Source organism: Synchiropus splendidus, chromosome 8, assembly GCF_027744825.2.
Source record: "Synchiropus splendidus isolate RoL2022-P1 chromosome 8, RoL_Sspl_1.0, whole genome shotgun sequence".
NCBI lineage: Eukaryota > Metazoa > Chordata > Actinopteri > Syngnathiformes > Callionymidae > Synchiropus > Synchiropus splendidus.
Window position 1 is genome coordinate 7,494,434 of NC_071341.1, and position 15,087 is coordinate 7,509,520.

General features: G+C 40.2%; 1 protein-coding gene across 1 annotated transcript; it reads right to left on the minus strand.

Moving 5' to 3' along the window:
* Window positions 1-11,192: 11,192 nt before the first annotated feature.
* Window positions 11,193-14,101, minus strand: foxl2a (forkhead box L2a). The gene has a single exon (XM_053873896.1). It carries the CDS (start codon window positions 13,934-13,936, stop codon window positions 13,031-13,033), a length of 906 nt encoding a protein of 301 aa, XP_053729871.1. The 5' UTR covers window positions 13,937-14,101; the 3' UTR covers window positions 11,193-13,030.
* Between the last annotated feature and the right edge of the window lie 986 nt (window positions 14,102-15,087).

The following is a 15,087-nucleotide window of genomic DNA, read 5'->3' on the forward strand; positions in this document are numbered from 1 at the left end:
TGTTGTATCTGATAAATTATTAGAAAAGCAAGTTTTCCCAAATTAATTATTATCATGTGGGCTCAGCCTTTTTTTCTCCCAACTGCTCCTAGTATGGTTGAATTGAAAATTGAAATAGCAAGAAACAAAATATATTGGTAACAAAATAAGAATGCAAATGCCTCAGTCTTGACACATGTCTGAAGCTCTAAAGAAGCGGAGTACAAGTGGGAAAATAGGAGTTTTATTGTGAAGGGGTCAGTTGTGTATTTCCTGTGTTGATTCACCTCATGTCTGTGACAGTTGGAATAAACCACCCGTGATCTTCAGACAAGCGTTTCCGACACACCGTCAACCCGCACTATTTTATTTTTAAAAAGTCTTACTTTAAGCGATGGCAACAGTGTTTTGTGACCAAAGTGCGCACCATTTATAGTGTTTGTGCGCTAACTATATTGAGAAAGACTTTGTAATGCCACCTTATCTGTCATGAGGTGCCGCATGTAGAGTCCACATTCAGTTTCAATTGTGCGGCACCTCATCTTTGGATGAACCGTTACGACCCTCGTTCACCTTCCAGGTGCGCTGTCTTCGTTAGACGGTGCTGCTCTCTAGTGGTTAAAACTGTCATAAAGCAACTCGGACGTCATCTTTAGATCGCATTTATCGTTCCCTCCATTGGGAAATTTTGCTCGTCGGCAGTATTCTTATTATAAAGCCAATTAACACAAACGTTAAATATAATATACCGCGACAAATGAAATTAAAAGAAAGCATGTTTTGAACAATAGCAGATAATTTTCAGAAAACTATAATACTATAGTTTTAAAACTCAATATAACATGAAATGAAAAGTGAAAATAGGTGTAAATTTATTTTTCCCTCAAATCTAATTAATGTGTTTATTTTATTTTGTACTTAATGATTAGTGCTTATTATTGAAATAATATTAGAAATTAAAGGTTACATAGGGAAAAGGATAATAAAAATAACAAACAGATTTTTATTATGTAGTTTATTGCATTGTTTTAGGAACTGTTGATCAATAAATAAGTGAAAACAACTGTGCATGCAAAAATAAGGAAAAAAAAATCTGGTGAGCTTGATAAATAAGGAAGACGTCATGAACCTTAAATAAAACACACAATATTAAGAGGTATATCATGTATTAACAACATAGAAGGATTTCTTTTTTAAGTGGAAAAACATTACAAGATGAATCAATACCCCAACTCCCTGATGTACATTAGAGATGATAAAATATTGACAGGTTGGGTAGTCCTCCAATTGTAAACGAGTTGCGTGGCAATACGTTTATTAATTGTAAATGATGTGATGTGCACATAATCTGAAAAAAGAAATAATAATAATTGAAAAATTAACATGAGAATTATATTATTAATGTGTGATATTTCCTGCCACTATACCTGTTCTATTGTATATTGTCTTTGCAGAATACACTGATTCATGTAAACACCCCAAAATACATATTCATGGCAGCAAACCTCAAAACCTCAAGTCATAAAAAACTTGCTCAATGTTTTTATGTGTACAATCAGTTTGCATGTGTTTTTGTGTGCTTGAAGCTTTAGTAAATCAGCTGCAAAGTATTTATAGTTCACAAAGGAAACTCCCTGCAGGCTGTTTGATCAAGCAGCGTTTAAAATGCAAATAAAAGTGACACTGAGAGTGAAAATGTTTCAAATAAATTCAGTGAATAACATTTGCTTTTTTACCCGGGTTGCTCTTCTGCTGATTCGTCTCGGTGCTCCGACCTTCTCATGGGCAGAGGTCACAGCTACAGTTCTGCTTGTATCATTTTCAGTGTCTGAAAAACCACGTACGAGCTTAAAGGCAACAGCGGCCGATGTGGCATCCACGCAGCATGCTTTCATTACTGCGCTAGCTGCAGCCTAACCAAGTCCAAACCCTGACTGGGCACAACCTCATCTCAGTGAATGAGCATGTCATGCAGAGCATATTGCACTTAAAAAGGCACTTTGAGTCAACAAGCGAATTATGGACTTGAAGATGCAATCATTTAACAGACCAAAGATCAGAGACCCAGCCAAATATAAGAAAGGAAAGATTGACTTTGACCAGAGAAAAAAGTCAGCACAACATGTTGGTGACTAATTATTCTCACAACAATCTCTGCGCACGTTGAAAGACTTTTTGAAACTGCTACTCACTCATGCTACTTTCTTCCTCAGGAGATGAAGGCCTTTGGAATTCGTTGTTTGTTTGGGATCCAGCAGACGTTGCGTGACTGATCTGTTTTCCTGGTGTTTATTTCTTTTCAACAGCAACACTTTTGTGGTGAGTAGCTCTTTTACCACGGGTGAGATCATCATATATCAATATCTCAGACTCCAGGGAAAGACCACACATACGCCCACCAAACTTGTCGCAGAGTTGCACTGAAAACCTATGGAACTATCCACAATTATTTTGTTTTTTTCTCTCCCTCTTTCGGCAATGAAAGAGAAGCACACTGCATCATTAGTTGTATTGCTGGTCAGCCAGAGAATCTCTTGTGATGTGACTGAAAGTAGGTCTGGATCCCTTCCACTCCAAAATCTGAGCTGATTCTGTTCCACGAACTGTGAGTAGGTAAACAACCATGTTGCACAAGATTCACTGAGCATTGGTAAAGGTACCTGTAAAAGCCTGGTTTATTTGGTATCTGTTGTTCAAATAAAACACACGTCCTGCATTGGAATTTCAGTGCCACTGGATGGCACTCTCTGCTCTACAAATGATGGATTTGAAGACCCTTTTCAATCTGCCTCTCTGAAACGAGATACCGTTTCATGAAGCTTCATCAGTCACAGGGCATTATGTGTTAGCTAAACGTCCAGAAGTAAGAACATACTTGGTGCCGTCTTTACAACTGACTGTGAGTATAGCTCGCCTCATGGTGGATCCTGGACATCTGGAATGAAAACTACTCAGACTGGAGATAATAAGTTTGGCTTCAATGTGTGTGTCCAAGGTGAATTTCTCACTGGTTTTAAAGTGTATTCTTTAAAACATTTTGACTCTTTTTCAATTGGCTTGAGTGTTGACTACAACCTTACAATACTCTACTCACCATAATACCTGGGTCATGACATGACAGTATGTGATACTGTCATATCACAATATTGAGAAATATTGTGATATTTTACTCAGTTATAAAAAATAATACAAACAAAAAAAATACAATCAAAATTTTACTTTCTAAATAAGCAAATGTTCCTGAGAATTGACAAATCAGAATTACTTATTGGATGCGTGTTAGAGACAGGAGTTATTGTTGGCACATATTGAGTAAGCTGTGATATACTTCTTACGATGGTGAAACATGTTTTTTTTTTTTTAAAGATGAGTATTATTTATTCCTTGGAAGTCAAAGTATTGACAAACTTTTTTTGCATTTAGATTTGATTAGGTTGCATTTATTCTTTGCCCACTGTGGTCTTTGCTGTGTGGCATTAGAAGCCTTCATAATGGCATGGTGACATTCTTCTCAGGCTTTCATCTTCTCTTGCATATAATTCAAATGAATAATTAATCATAGCTTATAAAAGTTGTAGAACAACCAATGAAGATAAAAGACAAGCTAAAATTGATATGATCTAGTGTTTTTTTTTCTTTTTTTTAGTTGAGGAATTGGCTGTTTCTTGCTAACCAGGCTGCAAACACTGACAGGCATCACGAAGCAGTGTCCTCACTTTCACTGCACAGGAGGTGCCACTCTTAGTTTAAACTAGACATTTCATAAATATACTGTAGTTATTCAGCGATGGGCTGATGAGGCTTCGCGAAGCAGTGTCCTCACTTTCACTGCTCAGGAGGTGCCACTCTTAGTTTAAACTAGACATTTCATAAATATACTGTAGTTGTTCAGCGATGGGCTGATGAGGCTTTGCGAAACAGTGTCCTCCTTTTTGGAGTTGGTGGCGCTCTCGGTTTTTAAATAATGTGTGGTTTCATTGAAATAGTTAAATCCAAAGATTTTAGAGCAGAGAGCGCCATCTATTGGGCTACTTCGTGATGCTTCTCAGGCCATTACTAGCCAAAAATGTTACTGCTTTAAACAATGCAACCAAAGCAAAGATAATGCTCAACTCATTTATGAAATAAATAAAAAATAAAATATGATCATTGAGCACACACACACTCACACGGAGAGAGAGAGGGAGAGACAGAGTGTGAGAGAAAGAATTATTACCACTAGAGGGGGGCGTTGCCCATTGAAAATATATATCATGCACCTGATTTAAAATAAGTAATTGAATTAAGTAAGAAAATAAAGTAGAAAAACTGCTAGTGCCAGGAAACTAGAGTATTGTTTAAGACTAAAGAGTGTGTGAATGTGATTCTAGTTAACTAATAATACACGAGCAAAACGTGAAACAATACACTTTGTATTTTACTATGGATGTTCTGACTGTTTGTTTTTAAATTATTTTTATATGATAAATTATTAAAACAAATAATCTGAAATTAGTGATTCGTTTAGAATAACATTAACTACTTTTTTTCTTCCCCCAAAAAAGCATTGATCATTTTCCAGATTTTTTTGGCCATTTTTTTTTATTTTATTGCAGATTAAAACATCCATTTCTTTTTTATTTGTTTCTCAAATAACAAATACTCATTGTCTCAGCACTTTAAAGGATATGGTAAGCTTATTTATTCTATCTCATATTCCTGTTTTCACCAAAGCAAAATATCGATATTATATAAATTTATATTATATATCTTGATTGTTTTTGTGGATGAACGACCACAATATTAGACATCAAACAAACATCTGTAGTCATGACAGAAATAGTTTTGGTTCCGGGTACTTGGCATCAGTCTGCAGAGCCCGGCCAAATCTGACCATGAACCCTGCAAGGTTGTGCGGCGTACAGTATCAGCCAAACAGGTGCTGGGCCGTAACGATCCCAGTGGGAATTTGATTCCATCTCTTGATTCATTGAAACGCTAACAGGAGAAAAGTCCTGCTAATAGCTTCTTGCAGCAAACCCCGACGGAAGTTTTTAAGGGGGAGAGGTGGGGAAGGAGGGGGGTTTAAAAATAGACGCCATCAATGCACTATGGGAAAAGAGTTGCCATTTAAATCCCGACAAAGCAATTTGCCGCTCATAATGAAGACGACGGATGTGTTTTATCACATTTCCCTTGGCAGCACATGCTGCTGTGCCCACTGTACAAACGTATTTGTCCACTAACACACAATGGTTCTCAGTCATGCAATTCAAGTCGTTGCATTGGAAGGTTGCGTGTATTTCAGGTTTGTTGTCGCTCTCAACTCCTGCGTGCTGCAACTTTGTTTTGACATATATATTTTTTTGTGACTAAGACGTCTATTAATGTATCATATTTTTCAGACTATAAGTGCACCTACCGAAAAATGTATCCTAATGAAGAAAAACATATCTGGAAGTTTGGCAATTTGGCACATATTTTTAAGGGAAAAATCCCCCCAAAAACATCATAACAACAAATGACAGGGACGCTCATGGAACACATGCGTGCCATGTGGACGCCTGAAGGAACGGACAGCTGCAGAGAGAGATCTGCCGATTAAAAGCTAACATTGTCATCAATTCAAGTGTAAAAACCGTCCTTTGCTTCCCTATTTCTCTGTCATGGTTAGTCTGGTCAACAGTTATTTGGGTAGACCTTTACATAAAGATCGTAACAGGGAGGATGTCTAGGAAAAATGAAAATCAAATCAAGTCTTAAAAAGTAAGAAACTAGGCAAGAGTGTCCTGCCATGGCTGTAATGTTTACACCTTGGTCTCATCGGTCACTCTGAAATAACATTGAAAAAGATGTGTAAATATATGTATATAAGTCGCATCTGAGTATAAGTTCCAGGGCCAACCTTATAAAACATGACGTTTTTAGAGCACCTATTTCAGTCTGCTGGCAGAATATATGTATATACATGGGTGCAAATCTAGCTCTGCCCACCACCTCATTCTTCTGTTTCTGAAGAAGCTTCATGAAACATTGCCCTCATTTTCAGTGCTTAAAAGGTGGCGCTCTTGGGTAAAAATTACATCTAGCGGGCTCTGAAATCTAAAAAGGAGCTTGAGCCGACGTCTTCCCTTGGAACCGCATGTCGGCTTCACAAGACTATTACACAAGATCAAGCAATCCTCTTGCCGACCCAGAGAGAAGAAGCACGCTCTGAGCGGAGGGGTAAATGATAAACAGAAGCAGCAGCTCGGTAAGTGGTGTTAGCATGCCTTACTAGCGGCAGTTTCATTCCAGCGTGTGTGAGAGAAAACGCATGATTAATAATATTTTTTATATATTTAGAACGTAATCGTCTGTAAACTGTGTTCCAGTTTTGTGTTTAGAATGAGTTAAAAATTCATGTTTAAAGCATACACATATCAAAATGTTAGCAGCTAACTGAGAAATGCGAAGTAGACCAGTGCCTCCAATGCTACTGTAACTAGACTACTATTACCAATAATAATAATAACAACAACAACAATAATAATACTTTAGTATGCTTCCACGTACTGACATGTCACGTTACTTCCTGACACGTCACATACTTAGAACATACTATCAGGTAAATATATAACATATTGTAAAGCCAAATTAATAGGGCTCCAACATTCATGTCGCTCATTCTCTCCAATTCAAATGCGATGAGATATATAGATATATATGGTAAAAAAAATCTTTTTATGTACTGATCAGTTTTTCATAATAAAATTATAACTCCCATGGTGAGCTGCCTTTGTGACCTGGTACCAGACCCAAGTAAAGCAACACTAACTGGGGGATCAGGTTCCCCACTGTCACCCGTGAACTCTCTAGGTTTCTCTGTTTATACCCCACAACCTTCCCGTGAACATCAGATTCAGACCTCCCCTCTAATCTGTGGCATGTGAGATTTGAGGTTAAAGAGCGGTCATTGTGATCATGTCTCCCGGTAGATCACGGCCCACCGCTGCGTCACATGGATGTATTTTTAGAATGAGTGTGGTGAATCTCTGTTGACCTCCTGGTTTTATTTATACACGGTGGCGAGCCTATCTACACACACTATTGTCATTATTTTGGTGGGATAAAGAAATATTACATGTCAACTATTGTCTCTCCGTGCTGTCATTAAGATAGAAATCAGCAGCGAGCAAAAACATCACGTAGGTGATGATCCAACAGAGAAAATAAATATTCAGTAATGTCCGACAGAGGACAAACTTCGAGTACTTCTGCTCCTCTCAGGGAAAAAAAGGAACAATCGCCGGATTTTCTGCGAATCAAATCTCAGCATATTTTCCTGTTTGGAGCAGATGTATACCAAACAGTTGTGACCCCCCACTCGGCTTTTCAATGGCTCCGAGGTGCTGTGAGCAGCTTCAAGTGGGAAACGGTTGCTCTTCACTCTCAAACATGTCAGGAATTCAATTGTGTGGACAAAATTGGGAAACCTGCAACCTGTGTGTGACTTGACCGGCCAAGACCCGTCCAGCGTACGCGCTGCCACACCGGGCCGCAGATGAAGTCAAGGTTGCCGTAAAAGTGCGCTTTCACTCATGTAGGAGGGACTTTGTGTGAGTCAAGAACAAGCTCTGTGGATATCTGCAGTCTTTGCTTAGGTTACAGTTAGGGGTGTTTAATGACGGAAAAACACTTGCTCCAGAAATGAATACTTGATAGACTAATTATTATTAACTTTAAAGGGGTTATCTACGGTGTTATTGAAGGTATGACTGGTGTACTGGAATGCAGTGATGGCTAATGAGGCTTCATGAAAACAGTGTCCCCATATTCACAGCTCACTAGGTGGCGCTCTCAGTTTAATGTGAAGTTGAAGCTGGGCAGTTTTTCCACAATGAATGGTACAATCCGAAATGAAATCTTCCCAGTTTTCATGATGCGGAATGATGGTCCTGAAGAGCCAGAAAACGGAGATGAGGAGACTCATCTGCCACACCTCTTCCTCGATCCGCTTGTAAACAAACCACCAACGCGTTGTAACAAAGAACCTGTATTTGTTTTATACGCATAGTCCGCATTAGTTTGATATTAATGTTCATCCGCTGGTGTTGGTGTTGATGCAGGCAGCTCTGCAGTTGCACATGCTGCTTCAGTCACAGAGACGCTCATGCTTGCTGGAATGAATTTAATGGGAATGTCATGTGGGGTACATGCGGAGTGACGCAGAAATCAGCAGGGACAGACTGTTGGACACCCACCTCGACTGGCATAAACCACCCCACTTGATTTGAATAAAATTGCTGAATTTGGGCTATTTCTTCCGGAAAGACATGGTTCATTAAGTATTTTCATTCAGATTATGTGATTTTTTTAGGCGATTCATGACACCTCATCAGCCCAATTGCAAAGGATCATGGGATTATGACGCCCCACCCCGCATGGACAATTAAACTGTTCTTCAGACGGACTTTTCTGTATTTATTTTTTGCTAAGAGATGAGGAAGAGTGATTTTGGTTGAGAGGGATGGAGACATTATGAGGCTCCATGAAACAGTGTCCTCATTTTCAGAGCCCACTAGGTGGCACTCTCTGCTCTAACTACATATTTGATGTTGAACAACTATTTCAAGGAAATCTCACATCACTTCTAAAGCAAGAGCGCCACCTACTGACCTCTTTCTTATCCTTATTGCTCTTCCTTTTTTACCAGCGCCTCCTCAGTGAGGCAGCCATATTCCTGAACGTTAACTTAAGAAATCTCAATGAACACTGTTAGTTAAATTGTTACATTGATGCTAAGCAAGCTATGAGATGTGCTGAAATCATAATGTTGAGCAAAATAATATTGCTGCTCGGATCAAGTTGATTGTGACTTGAAGTTATCAATACATCTTGTGTTCAATGTTAGTCAGTACACATTACTGTTTGGAAGGTTTTAAGTGAGATGCATGGCAAAAAACTTTAGCCTAAATGAACCTCACCCATTCCCTCTAGGGTGCAAAGATGATGGTTGACAGGTTTGCACACGGTTATTGACATGTAGTAACTCACTGCTTGAATGGTTGGATGAGTTTGGACACGGGAGACAAATTCATCTCATCAGAAAGTGCTTATGAATGTAGCAAAAATTAGCATGCTGGCACACTGTCATATGACATGGGAATTAATCTTCTGTTTTCACAACTCCGTCTGAGTTTTTCTTTGGAAGAATATGAATCAGAATTAGCAAATTATGTATTGAGGCAAATGAAGAGATACATGTGGTGTGTTGGCATGTGGCAGCTGTTGCAGTTCAAAATGGATAGACCAGACTTCCCATGAGCCTCACTTGAGTTTTCCTAACTCCTTCATTGTTCAAATGGAATTTGGGGCTCCTGTTCATTTCACTGTGTGTGGTGAAGTTTCAAAGCTCCTAAAATGTGCCACTTTGTTATCAGAATTAGCTTATTACAGCAGCCTATGATTTACAGTGCTGTCCATCCATTTTTTTTGTAACATATGAAAAACAGGTCGGCAGGACACAAACCACTGACTTGCTCGGATTCAACAAATTGTGAAGTAACATCCTCGTCCTGCATCTGTGTGGTGCAAATCATGACTTTCATTTTGGAAATCACACCTCACAACAACTTAACATCATAATATATACCGATTTGCTTCCTAAATTTTCCTAGTGAGTGACAGAAGACAAACCCACTTGATGCAAAATTCTTGGTCCTCTCAGTATGCAGATCTGAGAACTTAACTAGACGATCTGTCCTGGAATGAAGGGAAATGTACCTGACCATAAATAAATAAATAAATAAACACCTCCCACTGGTGAAAGATAATAGTTCAAAACAGATTAAATGTGACTGCCCCAAAACAATTAACAGGCCGTGTAGGCATAACATTCTTGGTCAAATAGTAAAGCTTGTCAATGCTGAGTGTTTCTTTTATTATTATTTTTATTCCTTGAGCTTCCTGTGTGGTCATGTGACGCGTGTTTTCACGTGTGCGCTTCTCTTCAGTTAAAAAGATCAGAAATCTTACATATTTATATTTTAAAAAGTTAAGCAAAATGTAATATTGGGAAAATACATGCTGATTCCGCATTAATGACATTATGAGATAACTGAATTTAAAATGAAATAAAATGCACTTTTGCCTTGATGTCTTTTCCATGATTCCATGTCCCACATTTGTGTGCGTGTGTGTTTGTGCGTGTAGGTACGTGCGTGCGGGGGTCAAACACGTTACTTGTACAATGAGTTGACCTCATTTGTCTTGCTGATTACGATCTGTCATCCGACCGAGCGCAACAGAAGACACGCTCATGCGCGTTCACTGCACGCTCGGAGGACAAGTTCCGTGGAAATAAAAACCAAACCTTTTCACCTCGTGACGAACGATTTGGAGAGCGAATGTGGATGAATTCAATGGACGTTGTACAACACCGCACCACCCTTTCTGCGGAATAGTGGAAATGACATTTAAATGTTAGCGAGATAAAAATCACATTGCTCTTTAAACAATAATTTTATTGACCCACGTGCACATTTAGTGATACAAATATTTGTATTTTCTTTATATTTTGGAAGATGTAAAGGCCTGATCCAAGCCCAGCACTCCCTGGAACATCCTGTCTGCAGGCCCCATTGTTTCCCAACTGTCCGGTTTCATGGGCGCACGCGCACACGCGCACGCTCGCAAACACACACTCGCTCTCGCAGACGCACGCACCCACATCTTTATTTATAGATTCATGCGCAGCAGCAGATCGGCATGGAATTATTATGTGTGTGTGTCGAAAGGAAGGTGGTTGGACAAGTTCAAATAAATAATGGAAGAGGTGAGAGCAGAACCACGGTTGTTTAAATAACGGACGCTTTTTTTTTTCAAACTATGTTTTACAATCTTGCTAGGTGGATAGATGTTTAGATTATTTCATCCTGGAGTAGGATGCGGTCAATTAAAGGCGATCTAATAAACGAGCGGTAACCGATGTTCCCAGTCGAAACGGATTATAGGACAACAGTGAATCTTCGGAGGGTGTTGGTTTACGCTCATCTCTCAGGAAAGACAGGATTAAGATTGAAATGTATTTATTTAAAATACATTAACAATAATGCCAAACTAAAGCGAGTGTGGAATTTTATTCGGTGCGAACGTTGTTATACAGTCTTTACGAGAAATTAATATATAAATTATTTAAGAGGAGGAAAAGAAGAAGAAAAAAAAGCAGAGGAAAAAAAAAAAGAAATCCACTAATACCCGTTACCTCAAACTTAAACAGGTGAGGTTTTATTTTAGTTAATTAATTTATTTTTTTTAAGTTAAACACTGGCTTACTTCTTGTTTGCAACTGCAAATTAAAATAAAACGAATATTGCTGTTTAAAGTGAAGATTTCAGACCATCTTGGAATCTCACTTTCGTTTCCTGAAACACACATATAAATGAATGCCGCCATTATGTAACTGGGATTTAATGTGAACACTATCATGACACAGTCTAATTACATTTCTTAGTGGGAATGTTGTTGTTAAATTGTCCCTATCTTTGTAGTTTCCACGACATTCGAAAGGAGTTAAAAAAAATAGTCTGTTATGTGTGCACACTTATGGGATGCATTTGGAAAGAAAAAGATGTTACCAATCATCTGCCCGACTCTGAATATATCTCTGCGGTTGGTATAGTGTTTATAGGGATTAGAGGCTCATCCGACGCTAAAAATAAATAGTAAAAATGTAATTTAGTGAGTCGTCTGCACTGTAACACCCCGATTGTCATTGGAACAGTAACGACGATTACATATTACTTGTTTGAGTTTTTAATCGTAGCGGCAATAACACTAAATGAATGCATGCAAAACATTCCACTGGAACGTCTTTCGAAAACAAGTCTAAATAGGATGCAGGTTCGGACGAAGACAGGCACGCCAGCATCCCCGGTTTCAGAAAGTAGGGGCGCGAGAAAGTGCTCGACTATTTCACCTGACTAGTTTTAATCGCATCGCGCAATTACCTGTCTTACTTTTCCAGCAGTCACAGTTCAGTAATATATTGAGTTCCCTGTTTGGCTGATGATGAGGAATACACGCCAGACAACACGTGGAAACATCATCGTGAAATGTCAGTAGGGCGCTGAGCTCGACGTTTACACTGGAAAAGCCATTTTAATCCAAAGATCCTATCAAGGTTTTTCAAGCGGTCGCAGTGAGGCCTTCGGGGACCAACTGTGGTTTAGTTTGGAGAGGGAAAAAAAAGAATTTCATTAGTGTAAGTGAACGCAATTATGGTTCGATGTTTACAAGGATGTCAATGCGACACAATATGTCAATGTGTTGATCGTTCATAGCTTGTTTTTTAGTCTTCTTGATTTTTGGACATTAAAATGTATGACCTTGTCACTATTACTATCGTCTTTATCACCTAAAAAAAGGAAGAATGGGAAAAGTAAAAATAAGGCAGTTGTTCAACAATAATATCGCGCTATCAACCAAGCTGTATACCTTTAAATGGATTGCAAAGACGACTAATAATGATAATTATAATATAACCAAAACAACACAGATAGCGTCTCGGCCGATCTATTATTTAAAACAATTTTATTAAGAAATTGACAAATCTAGAAAAAAAGTGCTAATTCAAATGAAAACATGGTCCCAGCACAAGTGAGACAACATAAGAGTAAAAAAAGTAGAAACACGAACAAACCGTCTGAAGTGGAATTTACATTGTACAGGAGAATATGGAATATGAGACCTGGATTTGCATAATTTGGGGAGGCACATAAGGGACCCCACTCCTGGTGCAAAGAGGCTGCGATGAGTTTGGGTTCACTCACATCAAAGTAAAACACCATTGTTTTTGTTGTTGCGATATGGCGCGCGTAAAGTTAGCGTTACGCACCGGAGAAATGTCACCGTGACGATAATAGAAAACACAAAAATACCTGCCAGCTGACGGTTTTCTCCTCTGGCATTTTATTTTGGTCATCTGGACCCAAATGATCTTCTTTCAAATACTCACGGTTCTCTTTTTTTATTTTTTGAAATCACAGGAGTTAATAGTCTCACTCGCGCGAGTCCATCATGGCGGTGAATATTAAATATCTATCCTCGTGTGTAGCGCCGAGTGTTTGCTCTCATGGTCCCAGTACGAGCAGTGCATCATGGAAAGCTCCGCGGGCTGGCGGGCGCATGCGAACTGCAGCCCGGTTCCGTTACTGGAGGAGACCTGCGGCGGGGCGGCTGAGGCCGGACTCAGCTGCTGGCCGTGGTGAGGGTGCGCCGGGTGATGGTGGTGGCTCATGCCGTTGTAAGAGTTCACCATGCTGGGCAGTGCCATCCTCTGGTACGGGTTATACGAGGACGGGGTGGACAGAGCCTTGACTGGACTCACGTTCCCGCTGGCCATCTGACAGGACGTGTAGGTCATCGGTGTGGGCGGCTGCCCCAAAGACCAAGAGTTGTTCATGAAGCTGGACTGCAGGTACTTGGGGGGTGACAGGTAGCCATAACCGTCGCCTCCGAATAAACTCTTCCCGGGCTGGAAGTGTGTCGGAGGGGGTCTGAACGGTCGCTTCATCCGGCGGCGTCTCCGATAGTTCCCCTTTTCGAACATGTCCTCGCAGGCCGGGTCCAGAGTCCAGTAGTTGCCTTTCCTCTCCCCGCCTCCCTCCCGCGGAACCTTGATGAAGCACTCGTTGAGGCTCAGGTTGTGTCGGATGGAGTTCTGCCAGCCTTTCTTGTTTTTCTCGTAGAAAGGGAACTTGCTGATGATGTACTGGTAGATACCGGACAGAGTCAGGCGCTTCTCCGAACTCTCCCGAATCGCCATGGCGATCAAAGCCACGTAGGAGTACGGAGGTTTCTGCGAGGGGTCCGGCTTTTCCGAGATCTTCTCCTGGACCGGCTCCTCTTTCGGCCGCTCCTTCGGCTTGGCTGCGTTGGTGTCGTGGGTCATGAGAGCCATTGCATCATCCTCCGTGTTCTGGTAAGTGGCCATCATTGCGCACCGAGAAAGCAAAACAAGTCCAACCCAACGTGCAGGAAAGAAACCTGGTCGCAGATTCCTCGGGGATCCACAGCGTCCGCGTCAACTGCGCGCTGGACGGATCAACTAATTTGCGACTGCGTGGGTCACGTCCACCAGACGGAGGATCTTGTAAACTGGTTTCGGATGGACCCAGTTGTGGTTTGTGATTCAGCAAGTCCAGCCCACTGACAGGCTGCGGGTGCGCCACAGTTCCACACGCAGCGACGTAGAACTTTGTGCGCATTCAAGTTCCACCCACGCACGGGGAAAGTCAAAACAGTCATCACGAAACATAACCATCACTGAAAGACAATTAAATAACCAATATCTGCCCGCGGGCTCCAATAAAAATAAAGTAAAAGCCGGAGATATCATGTTTTGCACTTGTTTTGACGATAAAAACAAAGCGTTTATCGTCGACTCTAGTAATAGACAAATATTTTAGAAAATGATAGTGCGAAGATAATCTTAATAATTCATTCTTTAGTTCCGAAAAAAATGGGCAGAATATCCTTTTTATGAGTGTCTAACAATGTAAGGTATAAGTAAGTACTGGTGGCTAATATTTCCGTCATAAAGTAAATTAGTATATTTTTGCACATTTTTGCATGAAGAGCGCACGCTTAACATTTATCATTTATTCTTAAAAATTGTGGGAATAAATAATAAAAAACACGCACATCAAATACTGTGATTTATTCAGCTGTGGATGGCGCATTACACATGTAATTTATGAGTAGTAAAGTATGAGTAGAGAGTCTTGGAGTAGTAAAAATGAACGCAATAATGTCAGAGTCAACCTTGTATTTGAACTTATATATTTCAGCCTCGCACCCTCGATTGCACACTACAGCATATATATTCCGGAGAAATGTGAATTAGCACTGTCTTCATATCAGGGTGAAATTGGGTTACAGAAGCATGTAAATATATCCAACTCTCACACCAATGTCCCTCTAATGGTCGATCACTTCCTCTGTTTGACATGTTTTCAGGAACCTAGACAGATAGTGCAGCTTAATTAGGCCACATTGAAAGTGGGGTGTCCATTTCTCCTCCCTGGCCACCCATGAGAACCCCCACCCCGACCCTCACCCCCTGCCCAGCCCGGTCGTCCTGTACTT